The 20839-nt window shown below is 48.5% G+C and overlaps 1 protein-coding gene and 1 non-coding gene across 5 annotated transcripts; both read right to left on the bottom strand.

Annotated features, from left to right (window-relative positions):
- Positions 1-1667: 1667 nt before the first annotated feature.
- Positions 1668-8926, bottom strand: ODC1 (ornithine decarboxylase 1). Of its 4 annotated transcripts, none has more exons than XM_044926252.1 (12): positions 8788-8926; positions 6145-6287; positions 5926-6080; positions 5484-5657; positions 5148-5320; positions 4789-4923; positions 4576-4657; positions 4312-4395; positions 3191-3353; positions 2951-3063; positions 2648-2862; positions 1668-2157 (listed from the first exon to the last, which is right to left on the bottom strand). In XM_044926252.1, exons 3-12 carry the CDS (start codon positions 6025-6027, stop codon positions 2013-2015), a joined length of 1386 nt encoding a protein of 461 aa, XP_044782187.1. In that variant the 5' UTR covers positions 6028-6080; positions 6145-6287; positions 8788-8926; the 3' UTR covers positions 1668-2012. The 4 variants fall into 4 exon arrangements, with proteins under 4 accessions (XP_044782187.1, XP_006073833.1, XP_006073832.1 ...); XM_006073771.3 differs by having other exon boundaries at positions 5926-6059; XM_006073770.3 differs by having other exon boundaries at positions 5926-6059; positions 6145-6291; positions 8788-8923.
- On the bottom strand, positions 7403-7535 carry LOC112578266. The gene has a single exon (XR_003102564.1). It is a non-coding gene; the product is annotated as a small nucleolar RNA SNORA42/SNORA80 family (small nucleolar RNA).
- Positions 8927-20839: the final 11913 nt, after the last annotated feature.

Below are 20839 nucleotides of genomic sequence, written 5' to 3'. Positions count from 1 at the left end.
GTAGGTAAGTCTGCACCGCCACCTAGAACCTTCTAAGAGGGTCCCAAAGGTAGTGTTGATGCCCACCCAGCTGTCTGAGCTCTCCATCCTCTTGCCAAACTCGCATGCTCACACCCAGGTGTAGGGGCCAGGGGAGGTCATTTGGGCCAGCCCAGGCCATGTCACCATACAGACTCCAAGTGGCTTCACCAAACCCTCAGGAGCCAGGATCAGAGGCTGTGGTGTGGGTGTCAAGGGACGTCCTGTGACTACTTCCGCCCCCACTAGCACTGGCTGGTTGGTCAGACTGTACTTTACCTAAAGTGAGGGAAGAGCAGTTCCCAAGCCCTCAGTACAGACTACTTTTTGAGGGGAAACCCTCTCCTCTTTTCAATCCATCATCAGCGCTTGTCACTAAGGTACCTTGTTATTCCTAACTTCTGAAAGTAAGACTACTTTACCAAAACCTTGGTGTCTAGCTTGTACTTCCTGGCACTAATCCACAAACATCAATTCCTCTATCTTGAACGTTAGTGGGCAGATTGAGGACCCAGACAAGGATCTGCTCACAGGAAGTGGGGCAGACTGTTCATTTGAGAGTTCTTCTGCCTCTGCTGCCCAGACTCGCCAAACCTACTTTCTTGTGGCTCCTGAGAGGTCTCACTCAGTGGTCTGCCAACTAGAGCAGTGCTCTCAGGTCCAAGGACACCAGGAGTAGTGATGAGCCAAGGCCTAGTCTGGCTAAGCAGCCAGGAGGCAACAGCCATCACAGCAGTGTGCTGTGTCCAGGTGGAACTCAGGTCTGGGGGAAGGTGGCTTTTCAGAAACTAAGAAGTCACTCCCCTCAACTCCTTGGTAAAGGTACTAATAGCATCAGAAGTATTTAATCCAGCCTCTGAGAGGCAAGACGCTGCAGCCTCCCTGTCTGTGCCTGTGTGCTATCTCTGTGTCCCTCCAACAGAGCTGGCGAGATACTCGATGTCACCTGCAGGGACTGGGGCCAGTGAGAGACTTACTCAAGTGACTCTGGCTCTTACATGGTCTGCCCTCTTGTCCACAGCTACGGCAGGGATTCACAATTCCTGTCTTTAAATTTAAATTTAAATGCGAGCCTGCCACCCTTTTTCTGAGGTGTGGGGTCCAAGTTGAGTAAGAGAATACAAAAGGCCAAGGTCAGATGAAGAGCTACAACTCTGTATCAAGCTAGTTTGTAACTGTACCTTTTCCTGTGTGTGAAGTCAAGGTGCAAATATGAGACTGGTCTCTGGAGGCAGGGCTCAGAGGGCCCTGTGTACCCCGCCTAGGCAGCCGCTGTGACAGGCAAAGACCACTTAGTTAACAAGGGGCTCTGGCGTGCCAAACTCAGTCAGCATCCAGGGTGGGGAACCACTAACACCTGAGGCTGCCCATGGTCTCGCCTGTCCTTTTCCTCCCCCTACCATGGGGTTAGATTACCTCACTACTCTTTGAAACGCCACAGCAGACTTTCTCCAGGACTCAGACTTGAAATAAAAATGTCAAAACAGAAAAAAAGTATTCCACAGATTTTTAAAACATTAAAAACCTGTCAACTCCTCAAGTCTTCTGGGGCAATTTTCTCAGCCTACAGGGAAAAAAACATAAATTCCCACCTATAACACATGCTCAGGTGAGCCGCCTGAAAGGAACACACCGTAAAAACTTCCCAGTGCCAAGTTATGTCAAGATCCTTTATTCCTTTTTGTTAAAACCGGTCACAACACTAAGCTTCTGGCCTATCCTGCTGATACACAAGCCACAAACGCTTGCTCAGCAGTTGAGGCCTTTAGTAGCATGTTTGAAAAGTGAATAAAAATCCATATAAAACAAATATTCAAATAGTTTCCATAGGAACACAGATAAGTGTGACCCCATCTCCCAGTCTTCCACATTGGTGCACCTGTGCCAACCCTACTCACATAGACATCTCAGAACTAGCAGTAATTAAGTTAAATGGTCCCCCCCAAACCCTTAAATCAAGCTAAACTCGCAGTTAACAGCTACAAGAGTGGTATCTACACGTTAATACGCGTGGAAGCGCAGGCTGCCGAGTGCCGCTTCATGCCGCTCTCCCAGGCACAGGACACGGGCAGGGGACCGACGTCCGGCTCCTCCACTCCGGGCGGGAAGTCCTGGGTCCGGATCTGCTGCATCAGTTGCCTGCAGGAGAAAGAGGCGGCAGTCAGAAACCCTGAGTCACTGCTAACCAAGCGGCTCCACACTGTGTGACACCGTGACTTATTCATGAGCCTATTTACATCTCTGGTTACTATGTCATCAGGAAGCAAGTCAATGTAGTACTACAGCAAGCATTTCTTCAGAATCATCTTTTTGGTAAGAAGAAAACCACAAGTCACATGCACTAATTAAAGTATTCTAGGTACAGAAATAGACTGACCAGTCTTTTCTAAATCAACTGTGCCTTAAAATTCTGCAACTATATACATCACTATTACTGGAGGAATTTTCCTTTCATTGTAATTATTCCAAAATTTCTAAAGCATATATTCTTAATATGGGGAGAAAAACAAAAAATAATTGCTATTATTTAATTCTAAGCAATTTCTTAATTCTACTGGACAAGAACAAGCATAATCAACCCTGGAAGGTACCTAATTCTTATCAGAACCAAACACACACTGTCACTAACCACGTTGGCCCTGACATCACATAGTAGATGGTGGGTCTCTGGAATCCATTGAAGGTAGAAGCAGCAGCAACAGTGTAAGCACCCATGTTCTCAAAGAGCATCCAATCACCCACATGCATCTCGGGCAGGTTACAGCGCTCAACAATGCGGTCCAGGCCGTCACAGGTCGGTCCCCAGATGCTGGATGAATAATACTTCTCATCTGGTTTGGGTCTCTACATTTGAGACAGAGAAACACACCTGCTTACACTTGTTCTGACCAGTCATCTTTCAACTGGTGTATACAACACATTTGGAAGGTACCTTCTGCAGAAGAGGCTTCACGTGTGCGTGATCGTAAAGGATGCAGTTGAATGACCCATACACTCCATCGTTCACATAATACATAAATGTCCGATCAGCTGACTCCTCTTCATCTAGAAAAGCAAATTAAAAAAAAAGAAGAAAATAATTAGAAAAGCAGAAATAGTCTCAATTACCACTTAACCATTTTAGATATGAACTTTCAGTATATATATGTAATGATTCAATCTTGATACCTACCATCAGAGCCTGTCTGTTCCTTTAATACAAGTTTTTTGGCAATAATATTAACTGCGAGCGTGAAAGCTGATGCAACATAGTATCTGCCCGGCTCAGCTATGATTCTCACTCCAGAGTCTGATGGAAAATACTTGTCCAGTGCTGGGTTGATTACACTGGTGATCTACCAGAGTGAGACAGAAAAGAGCAGTTGGTCATCAAGGCAAACCCACATGAAGCAGTGCTTTGAAACACAACATCAAAAACATTGAGAGCTGCCATCAGCAGAGGTTTATCTTCAAACAGTAAAAGATAAACACCTCCCTGAAAACCAGTCTGCATATCCTGTGGTTTCATTTTGATTCCCCTCAAGACTTTTTATTTTTACTCTTTATTATGGTATGATTTTATTGCATAGCATGGTATGATTTTATTAATCAATGGGACAAATTTATTACCAGTGCCTAAATATTTTTATCTAACATGTAAATATATACTAACAAGGTAAACTCTGTATTCTTCCTATTCACATAAATTTTACCTAAGAATGGATTTTATAAGTGGCATGTAATGGCTTACCTTCTTAAATGACTAAAAAGCAATGTTCTAAGTAAAGGAAGCACAAAATCTACCAAATGATGTACTAAAGTCAACAGGTTCTCTTAACTCCACAGTGACAGTCCTCAATTTTCCTAGACTTTTGAAAATATTGTCTCATTTTAGAAAACCAGTAAGATAATACAGGGCTTCCCTGGTGGCCCAGAGAGTAAAGAATCTGCCTGCAACGCACAAGACCCAGGTTTGATCCCTGGCTCAAGATGATCCCCAGAGAAGGAACTGGCTACCCACTTCAGGATTTCTGCCTGGAGAATTCCATGGACAGAGGAGCCTGGCAGGCTACAGTCCATGGGGTCACAAAGAGTTGGACACAACTGAGAGACTAATTAACTAATGTAATACAATTTTAAATATTACAGAAGTCATTCAAAATACCAGAGCAAGTCATTCAAAATACCACACCAAGACATTTACTTTCATGTTTGTGCAGTCCCTTCTGGTTATTAGTTGTAACATATAAGTTTGGAAACATTTCAAAAAGGAACCTGCTAAGAGCTACAGATTGTAATTTTGTTATAAATTACCTCTTCAAATTTAAGCTTTACATCCTCAGATCCAGGAAAGCCACCACCAATATCAAGCAGATACATGTTGAAACCAACCTCAGCCTAGAGTCAAGAAAATTAAGTCAATCAGCCAGATTAACAAGTCATGAAAAACGTATGCAGCAGGTTAAGGTTAAATATGTAATATGAGATGACTTTTACAAAGGTCAATTTTAGAACTGGGACTAGTTGTTAATGCCATCCCTGCCCCCCTCCTCACACATGGGGCTCACAGATACTCACGCCCATGTCAAAGACACAGCGGGCATCAGAGATGGCCTGCACAAAGGTCTCAGGATCGGTACAGCCACTTCCCACGTGGAAGCTGGTGTCAAAACACAAAAAATACGCTATTTCTTACTATTTCTGGAAATAACTATTCATGGTGGGAGAAAACTTATAAAACTTGCATTGTCTAATACTTCATCTCCATCTCTGCCATCACCAAGATCTCACCTGACACCAATGACATCAATATCTAACTCTTTTGCCCGTTCCAAAAGAAGCCTGCTGGTTTTGAGTGTGGCACCAAATTTGACACTGAGGCGACAGACTGCTTTGGAATCATCAGTGGCGATCCGCAAAACCAACCTAGAAGCAAGAAAAGTATATCAAATTTCCCACTGACACAAGATCACCTACAGCCGTGGTTAAAATAAGACTCCTTGGCTCTGATACCCTGTGGTCTGAGTCTAATTTGGTTTAACTCAGTACACAGATAATTTACTAGTATGGAAATCTAACAACTGGAAATTTGAGTTTGTTCACATTATACACATCCCATATCTGATCCGCCCTCAAATGGAGTAACTCACTTGGCCTTTGGATGTGCCCTGGCAACTTTCATCAGCTCAACTTCACTATCAAAAGTCATCATCTGGACTCCGTTATTGGCAGCATACTTAATCTGAGACACTTGTTTACATGGATTTGCATAGATAATCCTCTCTGGGGGCACCCCGAGACTCTGCACCAATTGTATTTCAGTCTGAAAAAGAAGAGGTATTTACACATGTAGCTAATATATAGAAAAGCTGGTCCATGCCCACTCTCTTTAGCATCCTCTGCTCAAGCAAAGTAATTCTGATCTGCCCTGCTGGGAGCACCAGGGCCATCACAGACATCATTTGAGTTCTGCTGCTTTTGCTCACCTTGCTGGCACAGTCAAATCCTGTCCCAATGGCAGCAAGTGTCTTCACTATGGTTCTGCTATCATTGCATTTGACTGCATAAAAGGGGGTGACCCGAGGAAGAGCTTTCAACCATCTCAGATGTTTCTTCAGAATGTCTCCCAGGTCCGCAACATAGAAGGCATCCTTATCATCCTGCAGTAAGAGTGGTTACAGGAGACCCATTAGCAATTTAACAGAAGTGACCAAGGCACAGCCTTCCCTTCTCTTGCCCATCATTCTCACGAACCCTACTCTAGTCAATCATGGACATGATAATCACTATTGTTACTGGAGGATCCACAGCCAATTAAACTCCCAATTCCCTAACAAGACATTTCCATAAGACCCCTCTGAAGTTTCCCATTCATCTGCCTAACATTCTCAAAGCTGCACTACCAGCATAGACTTCATATATACTTACAGAAGAAGAAACTTCATTAATTTTTTGGTCCAGAATATCCTTGGCAGTAAAGCCTTCATCCAAGAAATGGCAGTCAAACTCTTCATTGCTAAAGCTGTTCATGGTTTCTTGATGTCTTTTTGAGACACAACAAACTGCAAATAGGGCAGACAAATCTACTCAGAAGTCTTAATACTTAGTAACTCCTAAGATAAACTTGCAACAATCACAAATACTTACATAGAAAACGTATAAGAGATGGAATTTAAAGGGATTATGCCAACTTTCCACAAAGGCAATTCCCCAGGAATTCCAAGTCCACCGAAGATGCGTGTGCTCTCTGTGTAGCAGTGGAAATGTTCGATAAACACACAATCTGCTGTCTACCTTCAGAACACATTAAATTGGAAGATCAGGTATTGACAGCACACACACACACACACAAGAAGCAGGGCTACTAAAGCACCCTCCAGACAGCTCACTCCCTGGATTTGGAAATCCCATTATTCCTAGGTTTAAGTCCCATGATTCTATAAATCTCAATGGAATGAGAACCTCACAAATTCAACACTAGAGTTTTTCACACTCAGCTTCCATATATAGTACTGTACTTAGTCACTCAGTTGTGTCTGACTCTTTGTGACCCCATGGACTGTAGCCCACCAGGCTCCTCTGTCCATGGGATTCTCCAGGCAAGAATACTGGAGTGGGTTGCCATGCCCTTCTCCAGAGAATCTTCCCGACCCAGGGATGGAACCCAGCATTGCAGGTGGATTCTTTACCAGCTGAGCTACCAAGGAAGCCCATATAGTTTTGTCCACCTCAAAAAAGGCACTCCAAACATTCCTGCTAAAATGCAGAATACAGGTTTCAGAAACTTTCCTGTACTTAGTCCACTGAGAGGGAAAAAGCTTCATGACAGTTAGCTTACTTTATTTCAGACCTGTTTTTCTTTCGAAGCTTAAAACACCATGACAGCAATTTAGCAAAGCTGCCAATATAAACACCTTGCTATTTCTGACATTTGCTAAGTCTTATACAGAAGAACTTTTAGTGAACAACAGGCATTGTTATCAATTTACTGAGTGCTCTAAATTTTCCTGAGAAATGAGCTAATTTTCATGCTAGGCATGTGTTTTTTTTAAAAAAATGCAATCTAAAAAAATCAACAGAATGTATTACAGCTGCTGTATCTGAATGGCAATCGATATTCTAAAACCAGCGCTGCCTACTTAACTACTTGGGATTCTGGGAATCCCAACTATCCTCACAGGCACTCTAACTTACATGCTTGGCTATGAATGATAATCACCTGGGAGTCATTCTCAACTATGAATTACAAAAATTAGCAAACAATGATTTATGAATAAACAAAAATTAAGCTCATTTAACCATCAGAGCCACTGTCCTTGGCATTCATGAAACGTGACATAGGTCAATGAGTTACCTTAAAATTATTATTTTAATCTCTTTAATCTGATAGGGAGGGCATCTTTTCCACTGTGCAACCCGCTTCAGTGCCTGCAGCCTACTGCCAGAGGCCAGGCAATGGTTCGGGGCCGGATTTACTCTGGCATGGGACACTATGAGAGGCCCAGGGGGACGAGCCTGCCATAAATCCAAACCCATGCATGGGAGAACTTTCGAGACTTGATCTAATGTGACTTGCTGGCTTTGTCAACCTCCTAGTTTCCTAATTCGCCCGGAGGGGAAGGGAACAGACTAACAGCCAGCACACACATTCTGTCTACATAAGTAACATTTAAATAGGGTCACCAGTGATAGACTGGGCCGTTTAGGGTCTTAAAAAAAAAAAAAAAAAAAAGACAACATTCAGGCTTAAACTTAGCAAGTGTGTGTTTCTCTGAAACACACAAGTATTTTGCTTCCTTGTATCTTTCAAAGCTTTACTTCAGTAACTTTTGATACAAAGAAAGTTCACCCTAGAACACCTTTGGGTGTTTTTTCTGTTATGGCTACGTTACTTAAAATGACATGGATTGGCAAAACGTGGTCCTTCTCTGGTAACTGGGAAACGTTAGACAGGTACCAATTCAAACCGCAACTGAAAATTTTACAAATCGATTAAATTTTAAGTTTGAATGAAATTAGCACATTCTGTCCTCCCTACTAGACACTCCTAAAAGGTTCTGCTCCCCACATCTTGCCTCATTATTTCGGATTCTCAAACAGTCGGCCGTTTGGGGAAAATCTTGGGACTGGCTCCTACGCCTTAGTCGTTCTCCTGATCTTAATAATCTAAGGACTTTTCTTAAATCATCAAGTCAAAGATTCCGTCAACATTTCTAAGCCCGGCCGAGCAGTATCAGTTACACCCGGTTATCTCAGCTCTAGCGATCTGAGTAGCTTTCTATATTGGGCCATTCGCTCTGTACACACAGAAAGGTAAAAAAAAAAAAAAAAAAAAAACCTAAAATTAAAAAAAAAAGGAAATTCCAGGGCAACACGGCGGACCGGCACGTGCACGAGAGGCCGGCACCCCGAGACCTGTGCCGGGCTCGCTTCCTGCCTCTCCTGCACCTGCTACCGGACCACCTCATGCGTTTAAAAAAAAATAGCGGCTGAATGATCGAGCTTCTCAAAGAGCTTCCGGCTCAGAAAACCCTCACTGACGTGGTTCAGAAAAGGTGAACCCCGGGCCGTTCCAGCGCCAGGCTGCCCTTGAGCCGGGAGGGATCGGGGCCCGGCTCCACCCGGGACCCCCAGGGCCGACGAACCGGGCTCTGCGACCACGTGTCCTCGCAGCTCCTCCAGGCGCCCGGTCGGCTCCGGCCTCCGGGACACGTGGCCGGCACCCCCTGCCCCTCACCCGCGCCCGCCCGCTCGCCGGCCTCCCTACCGCCCGGACGCGACCCCTTTTACCTCAGAGCACAGGGGCGCGGCGGGCCAACCCCATGGAGACAACGCGCCGCCGCCGAGCGCTGCAGGATCCGCCGGCCGCCCCGCCGCCCCCGTCAGCCGCTCGCCCGGCCGCCCGCCGCCTCGCTCCCTCCCGCGGAGGACCGCCGGCCCGAGGTGGCGCCGGAGCGCTGGCAGAGGGGCGGCGGCGGCGGAGGCTCAGGGGGAACTGACAAAGCCCGGCGCGCCGCCGCGCCGCTACTTATAGCGCCGCGCGTGTCGTCATGGAGACGCACCAGCTCAAACCAGCCGCGATCGGTTCCGTCCGGGCGCCCTCCCAGGGAGGGGGCGGGGCCAACCCGGGATGGGGAGAGGGAGGGGTGGGGGTCGCCGGCGGATCGACGTCAGCACCTCCCAGCCCTGCCAACCCCGCCCCTCCCGGGCCCGCCGCCAGCCCGCGCATGCGCACCATCCGCAGGCTCCCCGGGGCTCCGCGCGCCCGGTCGGCCGCCTAAGGCAGCTAGCCGCTCGCACGCCAGCCGAAGGATTGCAAAACCTGCCTCTGAACGCCCGCCGGATGGCAGCGTGTGCGCCAAGCCAGCGCTCTCCTTCCACCTGGCATCAAATGCCGCGTGCCCTCAGGCAGAGAACGGAAATCGCTTGGCGCGAGCGGGCCACGTGGACCCTACCTGACGGACCCGGGCCCCTTTCTTTCTGCGGGGCGTCTGTATATGCCGGTGGGAGGACCTGGAGGTGATCCTGGAGCAGCTCCACCGCACGATGAAGGGGGGCAGGAGGCAGAAGGGGCAGCGGTCAGCGGGCAAATTATGAGGCACAGCTCTGGGCAGCTCTCGAGCCGCTGAGCGTATTGAACCGCGTCTGACATGTCCGGGTGTCTTCCTAGAAGGTAGAGGGCACGCGAAGAGGCATGTTGCGCTTGTTAAGCCGGAGAGACTCGTCTAAGGGCATTAGGGCAAGGGGTGGGAGGTAACAGGTCTGCAAGCCACCGGGCGATCCACTGTCCTTTGTATTGTTCAATCGCTCAGTCGTTTCCGACTCTGCGACCCCAGGGACTGCAGCACGCCAGGCCTCCCTGTCCTTCACCATCTCCTCCTAGAGCTTGATCAGACTCATGTTGGTTGAGTCGGTGATGCCATCCAGCCATCTCATCCTCTGTCATCCCCTTCTCCTGCCTTCAATCTTTCCCAGCATCGGGGTCTTTTTCTAGTCAGTGGGCTCATCAAATCAGGTGGCCAAAGTATTGGAGGTTTAGCCTCAGTCCTTCCAGTGCATATTCAGGATTTATTTCCTTTAGGATGGACTGGTTTGATCTCCTTGCAGTCCAAGGGACTCGCAAGAGTCTTCTCCAACACCACAGTTCGAAAGCATCAATTCTTCCGTGCTTAGCTTTCTTTATGGTCCAACTCTAACATCCATGTATGACTACTGGGAAAACCATAGCTTTGACTATTCAGACCTTTGTTGGCAAAGTAATGTCTCCACTTTTTAATATGCTGTCTAGGTTTGTCATAGCTTTTCTTCCAAGGAGCAAGCATCTTTTAATTTCATGGCTGCAGTCACCATCTGCAGTGATTTTGGAGCCTAAGATAATAAAGTCTGTTACTGTATTGAGTGGCGCTTACCAATGACTTCTCTGAGGGCAGCTTTGATTGGCTTGCTTTGGGAGGGTTATGTGAGTCCCAACACAGCAACAGTGTCTACAGGAGGAATACATATGGCAAAAACTGGGAAACTGGGAGTCCCCAGGAGTGCAGCCAAGACTCTGGTGGAGAACTGGCCTCTCCCAGATGCTGCCCACCCTCACCACCGCTGCCGACCTCAGGGAGGCACGTGGGGCATTTCCCCTCTCTGGGCCTCAGGAGAAAAGTGGACTAGATGACCCAAGGATCTTCACTGCTACAAAAACCTCCTTTGTGAAGAGTACTAGTTTGATGAATGCAGAAGTGAATGAGTAATCGAACTTTCCCTGGGCCATGCATGGCTCCCAGAGAGTCAAGAGACACCAGAAGAGGGTAAACAGCAGCGAGTCCTTGTCCGTGAGAGGACATGACAGCTGCCTTTACTCTTGGTCGCCCTGATCAATTTCATCTTTACACAGTCCTTGAGCAACCACTGAGTACCAGTTACCACTATGGGGGGCTGGGGGGGGCGGGGGGGGTCGGGCGGTGGGGAGTTACTCCACCCCAGCAAGTTTAATTCCTAGGAGGGATTGAGATCAACAATGCAATAAACAGTCCCATCTGAGAACATTATAGCCCCAGGCACTAACTAAGTGGGACAGCTTGGATTTCGTGGTGAACACTCTGGGATTTGTCCCCGCTCTGTAAAGAAACATTTTGTTCCAGTGACACGCAGATTTTTTTCCCTCAAACTCCGGAAGTCTCCCGTGTCCAGTGCCAAGGCCAAGAGGGAGCATTGTCTGTGCTGCCCCGCTCTCCCTGGCCCATCAATCAACCAGTCCTTGTGGCGATCATTGTCCCCTGCTATTGGGCTTCCTTCCAGTGGGGGGAACCGGATGTCTCCGAGTGTGGGATCCTAGTGGGAGCCTTGTGTGGGGAGAAGGCCAGCCAACCCCCCCTGCCCCCCCCCACCCCCCCGCTAACCCCGTCCTGCCCGCAGCTTGCTGTTCTGTGACCTTGGCCATCTCCTTGACCCTGAATGAGCCTCTCTGTCTCCAGCCATCAAGGGTCTGGCCCTGGTCTAGGGTCTCTTTCAGCTCAGTCCTGTGATTATATTTTAGAATTAGAAGTATTCACTAGAACAAAGAGGCAATTCAGGAAGCCAAGTGGTCTGTCTCTCTGCCACTCACACGTGCCACTCCCGCACGGGTCACCCCCACACACGGCATCTCCTGCCAGCCCACCTCTAACATACACACTGCATGTATGTTGCACTCTCCTCTGGGGAGGCCTGGCCATGCCCAGAAGACCCATCTTGACCCAGATGGGGAAACAGAAGCAAGGGAAGGAGGAGGTACTGGTTCCCTGAGTGCTGGCCCTGGGGCTGCAGGCAGACTCTTGACTTTGGCCTTAGGCCTGGGAGTCAGCAGGCCTGAGTCATTAAACCCAGTTACTAATCTGGATCCGAGAAGATAAATCTACAGTGACTAAACCTGGTCTTGTTCAAATGCATGGCATTCTTGTATTTCTGCATAAATTCCATAGACTTTATCTTCTCCCTTACAATTTTATTTTTTTTCTTAAAGAAAAGCAGCAGATCCTTGCAAACTATGAAGTTACCCTTACATGGAGATAAGGTTTTTGTGTTTGGTGCAGAGGCAGTAACTTAGAGAAGTAAGCAAAAACATCCGAATGCACATGGGACATGCCAATAAAATCGGTGCCCTTGGTCATCCCACCTCAGTTCTGGGACCAACTCCAATTATTTTAGCTGCCTTCAGCACCTAGCTCATCATGAAACCCTGAACATCACTTCTCTCTGAATCTCAAGGCCTTTCGGTAAAATGTTCTTTAGCTGGACTGGACTGGATCAAAGCTCTGATGTCCTAAGAATCTCTGATGTATTTTACAAAGAACTCTGTATAAATCTGCTGACCACATTTTCTGACACCAAAAGTGAGGACGTGTCTGGCACAAAAGGTGTTTTTTCTTAAGTTATTTACCTGAAAGGACTAATAAAGGTACATGATGATTACAAATGCATGGAGTCACCTTTACTGAACAGAAGTAACATCAAAGATGATGGTCAGCAAGAATTTACGTATCCGTGTCCTCAATATTGAACAGTCAATGTCAAACTTTTCGGAAAATGGGTTTGTGTCCGGTCCACGTGTCCGTTGTCATATTCCACACCAAGTTTCTTCCCAGGAGTGTACTAAGAGTTGACTCTGGAGTGAGGTTTATGACATCCGGCTACAGGAGGACGTTGGGACCTGTCCTGCCAGGGTGCCACTAACTCAGGGAAGTGGGAATCAGTCACGGCACACAGCTAGTCACGTTTGGACATTTGACCAAAAATAGAGCTCGGAAGTTCAGTCACTCACTAACCCTCCAGCCCTGCCCTTGAATTGTTTTAGGTGTTTCCAAAAGTCCAATCCACCCTCCGAGGCGGAAAGTGTATGTCTTTGCCAATTTCCAAATGATGTGCCTGGGGCAGCTGGGAGCTTCCGGGGAGGCCCTCCTTGCTCTGAACCACACAGGCGTCATCGGAGAAATGGAGCATCCCCAAAAATACCTGTCAGAAGCCAAAGACACCAGTGGAAACCCCAGGACATTTGTGTTACAAAGCGTTGTTGCATCACCACCCCACCCGGCCTCCACCCTGGTGCGGCTCCCTGGGAGGTGCTGGGACAAGGGCCACCTGGCAGGAAGTGGGTCAGGGCCTCCGGGAGCCCAGCAGGGCCCTGCGGCTGGTCAGTGCCCACACAGTACATTGCAAAGAAGAGGTGGCCTCTGTCCAGGGGCTGAAGCAGGCGCTCACTTGCCTGGCGCATTGATTGTAGCGATGCTTTGCTTCCCCCTCGCCTGCCTTTTCAGCAGACAGAAGTCAAGAGTCCGAGGAAGCGTGTGCCCGGCCAGCTTCGGACACTCCACCTACCTCAGATGTGGTTTCACAGCAGGATGGGTTTCGGATCTGACCAGTCATTTGTTTGAAATCCTTCACCGGTGGCCCTTGGTCCACAGGGTAAAGGCCTAACCCCTTAGGCTGGCACCCAGGACCCTCTGACTCTGCCCTGCTCACCTCCCCAGGCTCACCCACCTCCTGCTGCCCCAGGCCCTGCAGGCCTGACATCCCAGCCCAGATCACACTGGACAGGCTCCTTGGGTCTCCCACTCCCGCTCCCTTTGAAGTCAGGACCACGATTTACTTCTTTGCTTAGGTGTCTAGCCCAGGACCCGGCACACAAAAGCCTATTGTTGATGTTAACTTGAAACTAGGGCCATCCTGAGAAATCTGTGATTTGCATTTGCTGCATGACTGACAAACTGGTGGGAGTTTCTAAAAGTCAGGGGATAAAAGATTCAGAATGTTTTCCTTTGGTCATCTGTTCGTTTATTCAATACACGTTCGTATTGTGTCTGCTACGTGCAAGTGAGGTGCTAGGTGAGGGAAGACCCCACCTCTGGATCCAGCTGTGGGCTGGCTTCTTGGGGACCAGCAGGGAACTGATGGGTGCCCAATGAAACCTGACCTTCTCCCCAATGCTTAAACAAAACTGATTTCTTTTATTTTCTCTTAAGCTCCTGGTGATTGCATCTGACCCGACATGCCGCAGCATCTCTGCTAGGTTTGCCATGGCCCCATTTTTGCCGGAGCCGCACCCTGGTGGGGCCCCACCTGTGGGAATCCCCAGAGTCTACAAGACTTCTTCCTCCCATAGCAGGGAACAGCACGCAGAGGGCGCTTGCACAACTTAAGCCATCTGGGAGGTGTGTGCTCTCTTCCCAGGAGCAGGGTGAGCATCACTTTCCTGCCAAGTCAGAACCCAGGCTGTCCAAGCAGCCAGCAGGGTCACGCCGGCCTGAGCCCCGGGGGCCCCTGGACACAAGACAGCCATGGGATCCCCAGGAGGGGCTGCAGGAACACCTAAAGAGGAGGCTCATTGCCTCCCTTCAGACAGCCTGCGGGCCCTTGTTCTAAGCCAGGCCCCTCCTGCCGCTGCAGGGAAGATGAGCAAAGGAGGCCCCTGCCCTCAAGGCGCTGACAGTCCAAAGAGGAGACTGATCCCAGGGTTTCTGCTCCGCACATCTGGTCGCTGGGACAGTGGTCAGCAAGGGCAACCACCTTGGGGCCCAAGGGCAGAGGGGTGAGCTCCATCTGGGTGCTAGGAAGAGGTCAGGGAGACCTCTGGGCCTGGGGAGGCTTGTCCAGGGCTGAGGTGGGTCAGGGAGGTGCCCGGGGCACACAGGACTGGAACAGGACCTGGGGGTACCACCACAGGCCCCGCCTCACTTGAAGAGAGGACTGAAGAGTATGGTGGGCGGGGGTCACTCTAGGAGTATCATCTGACCCGCAGGGGCTGTTGGCTCATTGAGCAGACAGTCTGGCTCTGGCCCCAACCTGCATTTTCCCATCAGCCACGCCAGATCCTCACTGACAACAGCACCCAGTGATCTGACAACTTTTTCATTTATCGGCCGTACCGGGAGACTTGTGGGATTTTTAACTCCCTGACCAGGAATTGAACGCAGGCCCTAGGCAGTGAAAGCGCCGAGTCCTAACCCCTAGACCACCAGGGAAGTCCCAGGACCCCATGGTCTTAGAAGGCAAGGAGGACCAGCAGACACAAGTACAAAGCCTTCCGCTTCAGCATGCCCTGTATCACTGAGGCCAGAGCAGGCAAGGCAGTTCAGCAGAGGGAATTGAACTGGGACAGGAGCTAGCTCCAGAGATAACTGGGTATCTGACAGCTGCAGGAAGCACCACCACCCACAGGGCTGGGCGAGCGAGGGCCACCTGCAGGGGACCTGGGGGCTGTCCAGTGGGGACCTGGGGCTGAAACAAAGAGGATGCTGCCTGAAGCAGAGAGACAGGAGGACAAAGATCAGCTCCTGCCATTCTCCAGGCTCCTGCCATGGCTTCTGCCCGGAACCTGTTGGCCAGAGAGCTGGCAGGCACAATTTCCCGGGGTCGGCCCCTATCTCCACTCACCACGAGACACAGAGCGGGGCCTGATGGGGTAGGGAATGGGTCTGAGATCCAGCAAGCCAAGGAGAGGCCCAGTTCCCTTTCCAAATGCTTCTCAGAACCTTCCTGCCTGCTTGGGAGGTCACTTCCCAAGAAGGGTCTGAAGGGCACAGTGTGACGTTATAGGCTGGCTTAGGCAACAGGGAGAATTAATCATCTGCTCTAAGGAGAAGGCTCAAGGAAGGGAGGTTTCAGTATCATTCACTCAGAGCCTTGAGGGCAACGCTAGAGACCAGACCTTTCCAGCGTTCTCATTTCTGTGCCCGGAGTGTGGGCCCAGCTCCCCTCATGGTTCCAAGATGGCCCCAGCTCTTGGCACCAGGTACAGAGAAGATGAAGGCTGGTGGAAAGTGGGAAAGGACATCTCTACCTCTTATCTAACAGATCATTTCCCTCAGGACACTTCTGTTCCTATCTCTGGCTTCTCCATCCCTGGAAAGGAGAGTAGGCCCTCCAGGGTTGATGATAAACTGACGGCAATTCACTCCCTAGCCCTGGGTGTGGTCTCAGGCCTCCCATGAAGAGCATGATACCTGGAGGATGCTATCTGTTAGGTGTTCAATTGTATCTCCCCCTCCCCCACACACCCCTAATTCTCCCATGCGGCGCTAGTGGTAAAAACTGGCCTGCTAATGCAGGGGAGACGCAGGTTCAATCCCTGGGTCAGGAAGATCCCCTGGAGAAGGACATGGCAACCCACTCCAGTATTCTTGTTTTTTAATTTATTTATTTTAATTGGAGGAGAATTACTTTACAATATTGTAGTGGTTTTGCCATACATTGACATGAATCAGCCATGGGTGTACATGTGTTCCCCATCCTGAACCCCACTCCCACCCTAGCCCCATCCCATCCCTCTGGGTCATCCCAGTGCACCAACCCTGAGCACCCTCCATGCATCGAACCTGGACTGGCAATCTGTTTCACATATGATAATGTACATGATATTCAATGATATTCTCTCAAATCATCCCACCTTCGCCTTCTCCCACAGAGTCCAAAAGACTGTTCTATACATCTGTGTCTCTTTTGCTGTCTCACATATAGAGTTATTGTTACCATCTTTCTAAATTCCATATATATGCGTTAGTATACTGTATTGGTGTTTTTCTTTCTGGCTTACTTCACTCTGTATAATAGGCTCCAGTTTCATCCACCTCATTAGAACTGATTCAAATGTATTCTTTTTAATGGCTGAGTAATGCATCATTGTGTATATGTACCACAGCTTTCTTATCCATTCATCTGTTGATGGACATCTAGGTTGCTTCCATGTCCTAGCTATTGTAAACAGTGCTGCGATGAACACTGGGGTACTCGTGTCTCTTTCAATTCTGGTTTCCTCCATGTGTATGCCCAGCAGTGAGATTGCTGGGTCATATGGCAGTTCTATTTCCAGTTTTTTAAGAAATCTCCACACTGTTCTCCATAGTGGTTGTACTAGTTTGCATTCCCACCAACAGTATAAGAGGATTCCCTTTTTTCCGCACCCTCTCTAGCATTTATTGCTTGTAGACTTTTGGATAGCAGCCATTCTGACTGGGGTGAAATGGTACCTCATTGTGGTTTTGATTTGTGTTTCTCTGATAATGAGTGATGTTGAGCATCTTTTCATGTGTGTGTTAGCCATCTGTATGTCTTCTTTGGAGAAATGTCTGTTTAGTTCTTTGGCCCATTTTTTGATTGAGTCGTTTATTTTTCTGAAATTGAGCTTCAGGAGTTGCTTGTATATTTTTGAGATTAATTCTTTGTTAGTTGCTTCATTTGCTATTATTTTCTCCCATCTGAAGCCTGTCTTTTCACCTTGCTTATAGTTTCCTTTGTTGTGCAAAAGCTTTTAAGTTTAATTAGGTCCCATTTGTTTATTTTTGCTTTTATTTCCATTACTCTGGGCCACTCCAGTATTCTTGCCTAGAGAATCCCATGGACAGAGGAGCCTGATGGACTACAGTCCATGGGGTCATGAAGAGTCAGACACGACTGAAGTGGCTGAGCACACAGCACCCAATCCATCTTTCAGGTCCTCAGCCCATTACCATGGAATGGGACCTTATTTGGAGACACGGTTTTCACAGTCAAGTCAAAGGAGGTCATCAGGATGGACCCTCATCCCACTCAACTGGGGTCCTTATAAAAGGAAAATTTGAACACAGATGAAGGAGGAAACAGACAGAGCTGGACTCCATCTTAGGCCAGGCTGCGAACATTAGGCTACACGCATGGTCACCCTCCCAGTGGACTCTGAACTTTGTGCCCTGTGTCTATAGAAGTGGCATACCCATGGGAAACCAGACCCCCCGGATAAAAGAGCCTCAGGACTTGTACTTGGACTCTTCGTTGCCTAAAAGAATATGCTAATTATCTCTGTAACAGAACAAAGTCGTAAATGCATCGGGATATGACCACAGTCCTATTGATGAATGCCCACTGTTTATCTAGTCTTGTGACACATGAATCATGGGTTAACTTTGATTGTATCTCTCTTTTACCTTGTCCAGACTAGTTTCAAAGAATTTGGGGATGTGGGTTTGAGCAAGTACACTTAGGGTATATAAGGTTTTCACAAAAACTGGTCGGGGTCCTTGGCCAGGAGGAGACTCTGCCTTGGGCCCGCCGGAGTAATAATCTGCACTCCACTATCTGCATTGTCCTTCTGAGTGAGTTCGTTTCCCTGAACGTGTGGCTACAACACAGAGACAAACGAGCACAGAGGGAAGTGGAGCTGAAGACCCAGGGAAGATGAAGGCAGAGATCAAGACGGTGCTTCCACATGTCAGGAAACACCAAAGATTCCTAGAAACCCCTTGGAAGCTGGGGGAGATGCCCACCCTGGAAGAGATTCCACCTCACAACCCTCAGAAGAAACGAACTCTGCTGACACATTGATCTTGGGCTTCCAGCCTCCAGAGTTGTGCAAGAATACGAATCTGTTGTTTCAGCCCCCAGTCTGTATAACTTGGTTACATCAGTCTGAGCAAACAAATTTGCTGTTGTTGTTTAGTGGCTCAATCATGCCTGACTTTTTTGCGACTCCATGGACTGTAGCCTACCAGGCTCCTCTGTCCATGGGATTCTCCAGGCAAGAATGCTGGAGTGGGTTGCCATTTCCTCCTCCAGGGGAAATCTGCCCCCTCCAGGGGTCCAACCTGGATCTCCTTCATTGGAGGCAGATTCTTTACCTCTAAGTCATCTGGGAAACCAGGAAACAAAAACATTATCATTAAACTGTCTCCATGACTCTGTCTCCAGCAAGTGAAGCCCCCAGGACCTACTTCCTCTTCTCCCTGGAAGAACCTTCTCTTCCTTCCTCAGCAGACTGCCCCACCTGTGTTCCTTGCCCTGCTGGGCCACCCCCCTCACAGCCGGGCTTCCCTCCCGCCCTCCTGACTTGTCCCCTGGTCTCCATTCTGTTGACTTTTCTGGATGCTGGAGCATGGGTGGGCAGAAAAGCAAAGCAGGCCCCACCTTTCTGGAGGAATGGTAAAGGGTGGGTATTGAGAAGAGACAAGACCAAAATGATTCAGTGAATCAGGGAGGGACTTCCTTAAAAAAAAAAAAAGTCAGCTCTGGAATTTCAAGGTCTGAATAAACGTTTTCACCAACAGTCCAGGGAGCTAGCTTCTACATGGTGGTTGGTAGAAAGAAGCCTTCAGAACTCAGCAGCTGCCATATACGTGACAGGCCTCTTCTTATCTGTTGCCCCTCCCAGAGCTGCACCCCAAAAAAGCTCTCTGAGTTGGGACTGCCTGACAGGTCTGTGATAGGCTGGGAGCTGGAGGAGTCCCTGGAAGGGCCCAGCTGAGAGCTGACGGAGCTGGGAGAGTCAGGAGCAGCTGGGCAGGACACAGGGGAAGCGAGAAGAGAGGTGAACTGGAATTGACAAGGACAGCTGCCACCTTCATCGAGGAATGAAGTGGAATCTAGACAGGTGTGTGACTTGTTCAAACCCAGAAAATGTGGGGAAGATGGTGCTGCTTCAGCCTTTCTGGCCGGGATGCTCACCTTTGGAAACCTCTCCCTGTAAGGGCTACCCTGAGGCCATCAGGAGGGGAGACACCGCAGGCCATATGGAGAGCCCGTGTGCAGGTTCTGAGCTCCCGAAGGCTGTGAGTGTGGACACTGGCAGATAACACCTAGCCCCAAGCCAGGGAGTCTCTCTCAGCCATCAAACCTTCCCAGCTGAGGCCCCGCCCGGTATCACAGAGCAGAGATAAACCCAGCACCACTGTTCCTGACATACTGAATCAGTGCACGTAATAGATGGATGTTTTACCCACTAAAGTTTATGATATTTGTTATGTAGCCACACAAAACTCAAAGAAACACCTGTAATATTCTGGCCAAAAGATTTTTAGCCAGACTAAAAATTTTTAGTCTGGAGAGTGGCCCTCACACTCCAGCACGAAGCGGTCTCTGCAAGAACTAAGCCTTGGAGTTAAATATGTCTCAGTAGAGTAGTTGGGCTTCTCTGGTGGCCCAGATGGTAAAGAACCCACCTGCCAATGCAGGAGAAATAAGTAGACACGGGTTCAATTCCTGGGTCTGGAAGATCCCCTGGAGGAGGAAATGGCAAACCAATCCAGTATTCTTACCTGGAGAATCCCATGGGCAGAGGAGCCTGGTGGGCTACAGTCCGTGGGGTCACAAAGAGTTGGACATGACTGAGCGACTTAACACACACACACACACACATACACACACACACACACACACACAATAGTAGGGAGAACAGGCTCTGGGGACAGACCGCCTGGGTCTGAACCCCAGTCCTCAGTGGGTCTCAGTTTCCTTGGCTCTGAAAGAAGATAGAGAAGCCACCTCATAGGGTCCTTGTGGGGATTAAATGAGGTCTTGCAGCATCCGTAGCACCAATGTTGTACCTATTGGACTTGACCGCGAAACAGAAAAGCTTGTCATACCCCCTCCTTGATACAAGATTGTTTTCTGTAGTAATTTAAGTAAAACAAAAACAAAACAAAACAACAACAACAACAAAAAAACAGCAGTAATTATTATTTTTTTTTTCTTTGGGTTTTTAAAAAAATCTAATTTAAAGAAGAAACTTCAGTTCTAAAGACATTATTCCAATTAAGTTAAGCATTTCACATACAAACTAAATTTGTACCTACTCAACAAAAAGATGGCATCTCGCAGTTTGCATTTTTGCTGTTTAAATTTTCAGCACCCAAACTACAAGTGGAATGACAGAATTGCAACAGTTCAAGCTGTGTTTTGTGCCTTCACAACCTCTGTTAGATCCACGTGTTTGGGATGACCAGCACTGAAGCCAGAAAATCCTAGGTCAGCCCACTGAAGCATCACCCCCGGAGAGCAATACTCAGAATGAAGCCAGGTGGCCTGGTCCGTGGGAATCAGGTCCAGCTTGGACCTGGGAGTTCTGGGGATT

This window comes from Bubalus bubalis, chromosome 12, assembly GCF_019923935.1.
Source record: "Bubalus bubalis isolate 160015118507 breed Murrah chromosome 12, NDDB_SH_1, whole genome shotgun sequence".
Lineage (NCBI taxonomy): Eukaryota > Metazoa > Chordata > Mammalia > Artiodactyla > Bovidae > Bubalus > Bubalus bubalis.
This window is presented reverse-complemented; position numbering and strand designations above follow the sequence as displayed.

What these genes read in the sequence shown, in the direction of transcription:
- ODC1 (XM_044926252.1), bottom strand. Translation starts at nt 6,027, where the DNA reads ATGAACAGCTTTAGCAATGAAGAGTTTGACTGCCATTTCTTGGATGAA. An exon ending in AGGGCACATCCAAAGGCCAA is followed by an intron (nt 4,924 to 5,147) that starts GTGAGTTACTCC and finishes TCTTGCTTCTAG; the next exon opens with GTTGGTTTTGCGGATCGCCA. An exon ending in GTGATGTCAGGGCCAACGTG is followed by an intron (nt 2,158 to 2,647) that starts GTTAGTGACAGT and finishes TTTCTCCTGCAG; the next exon opens with GCAACTGATGCAGCAGATCC.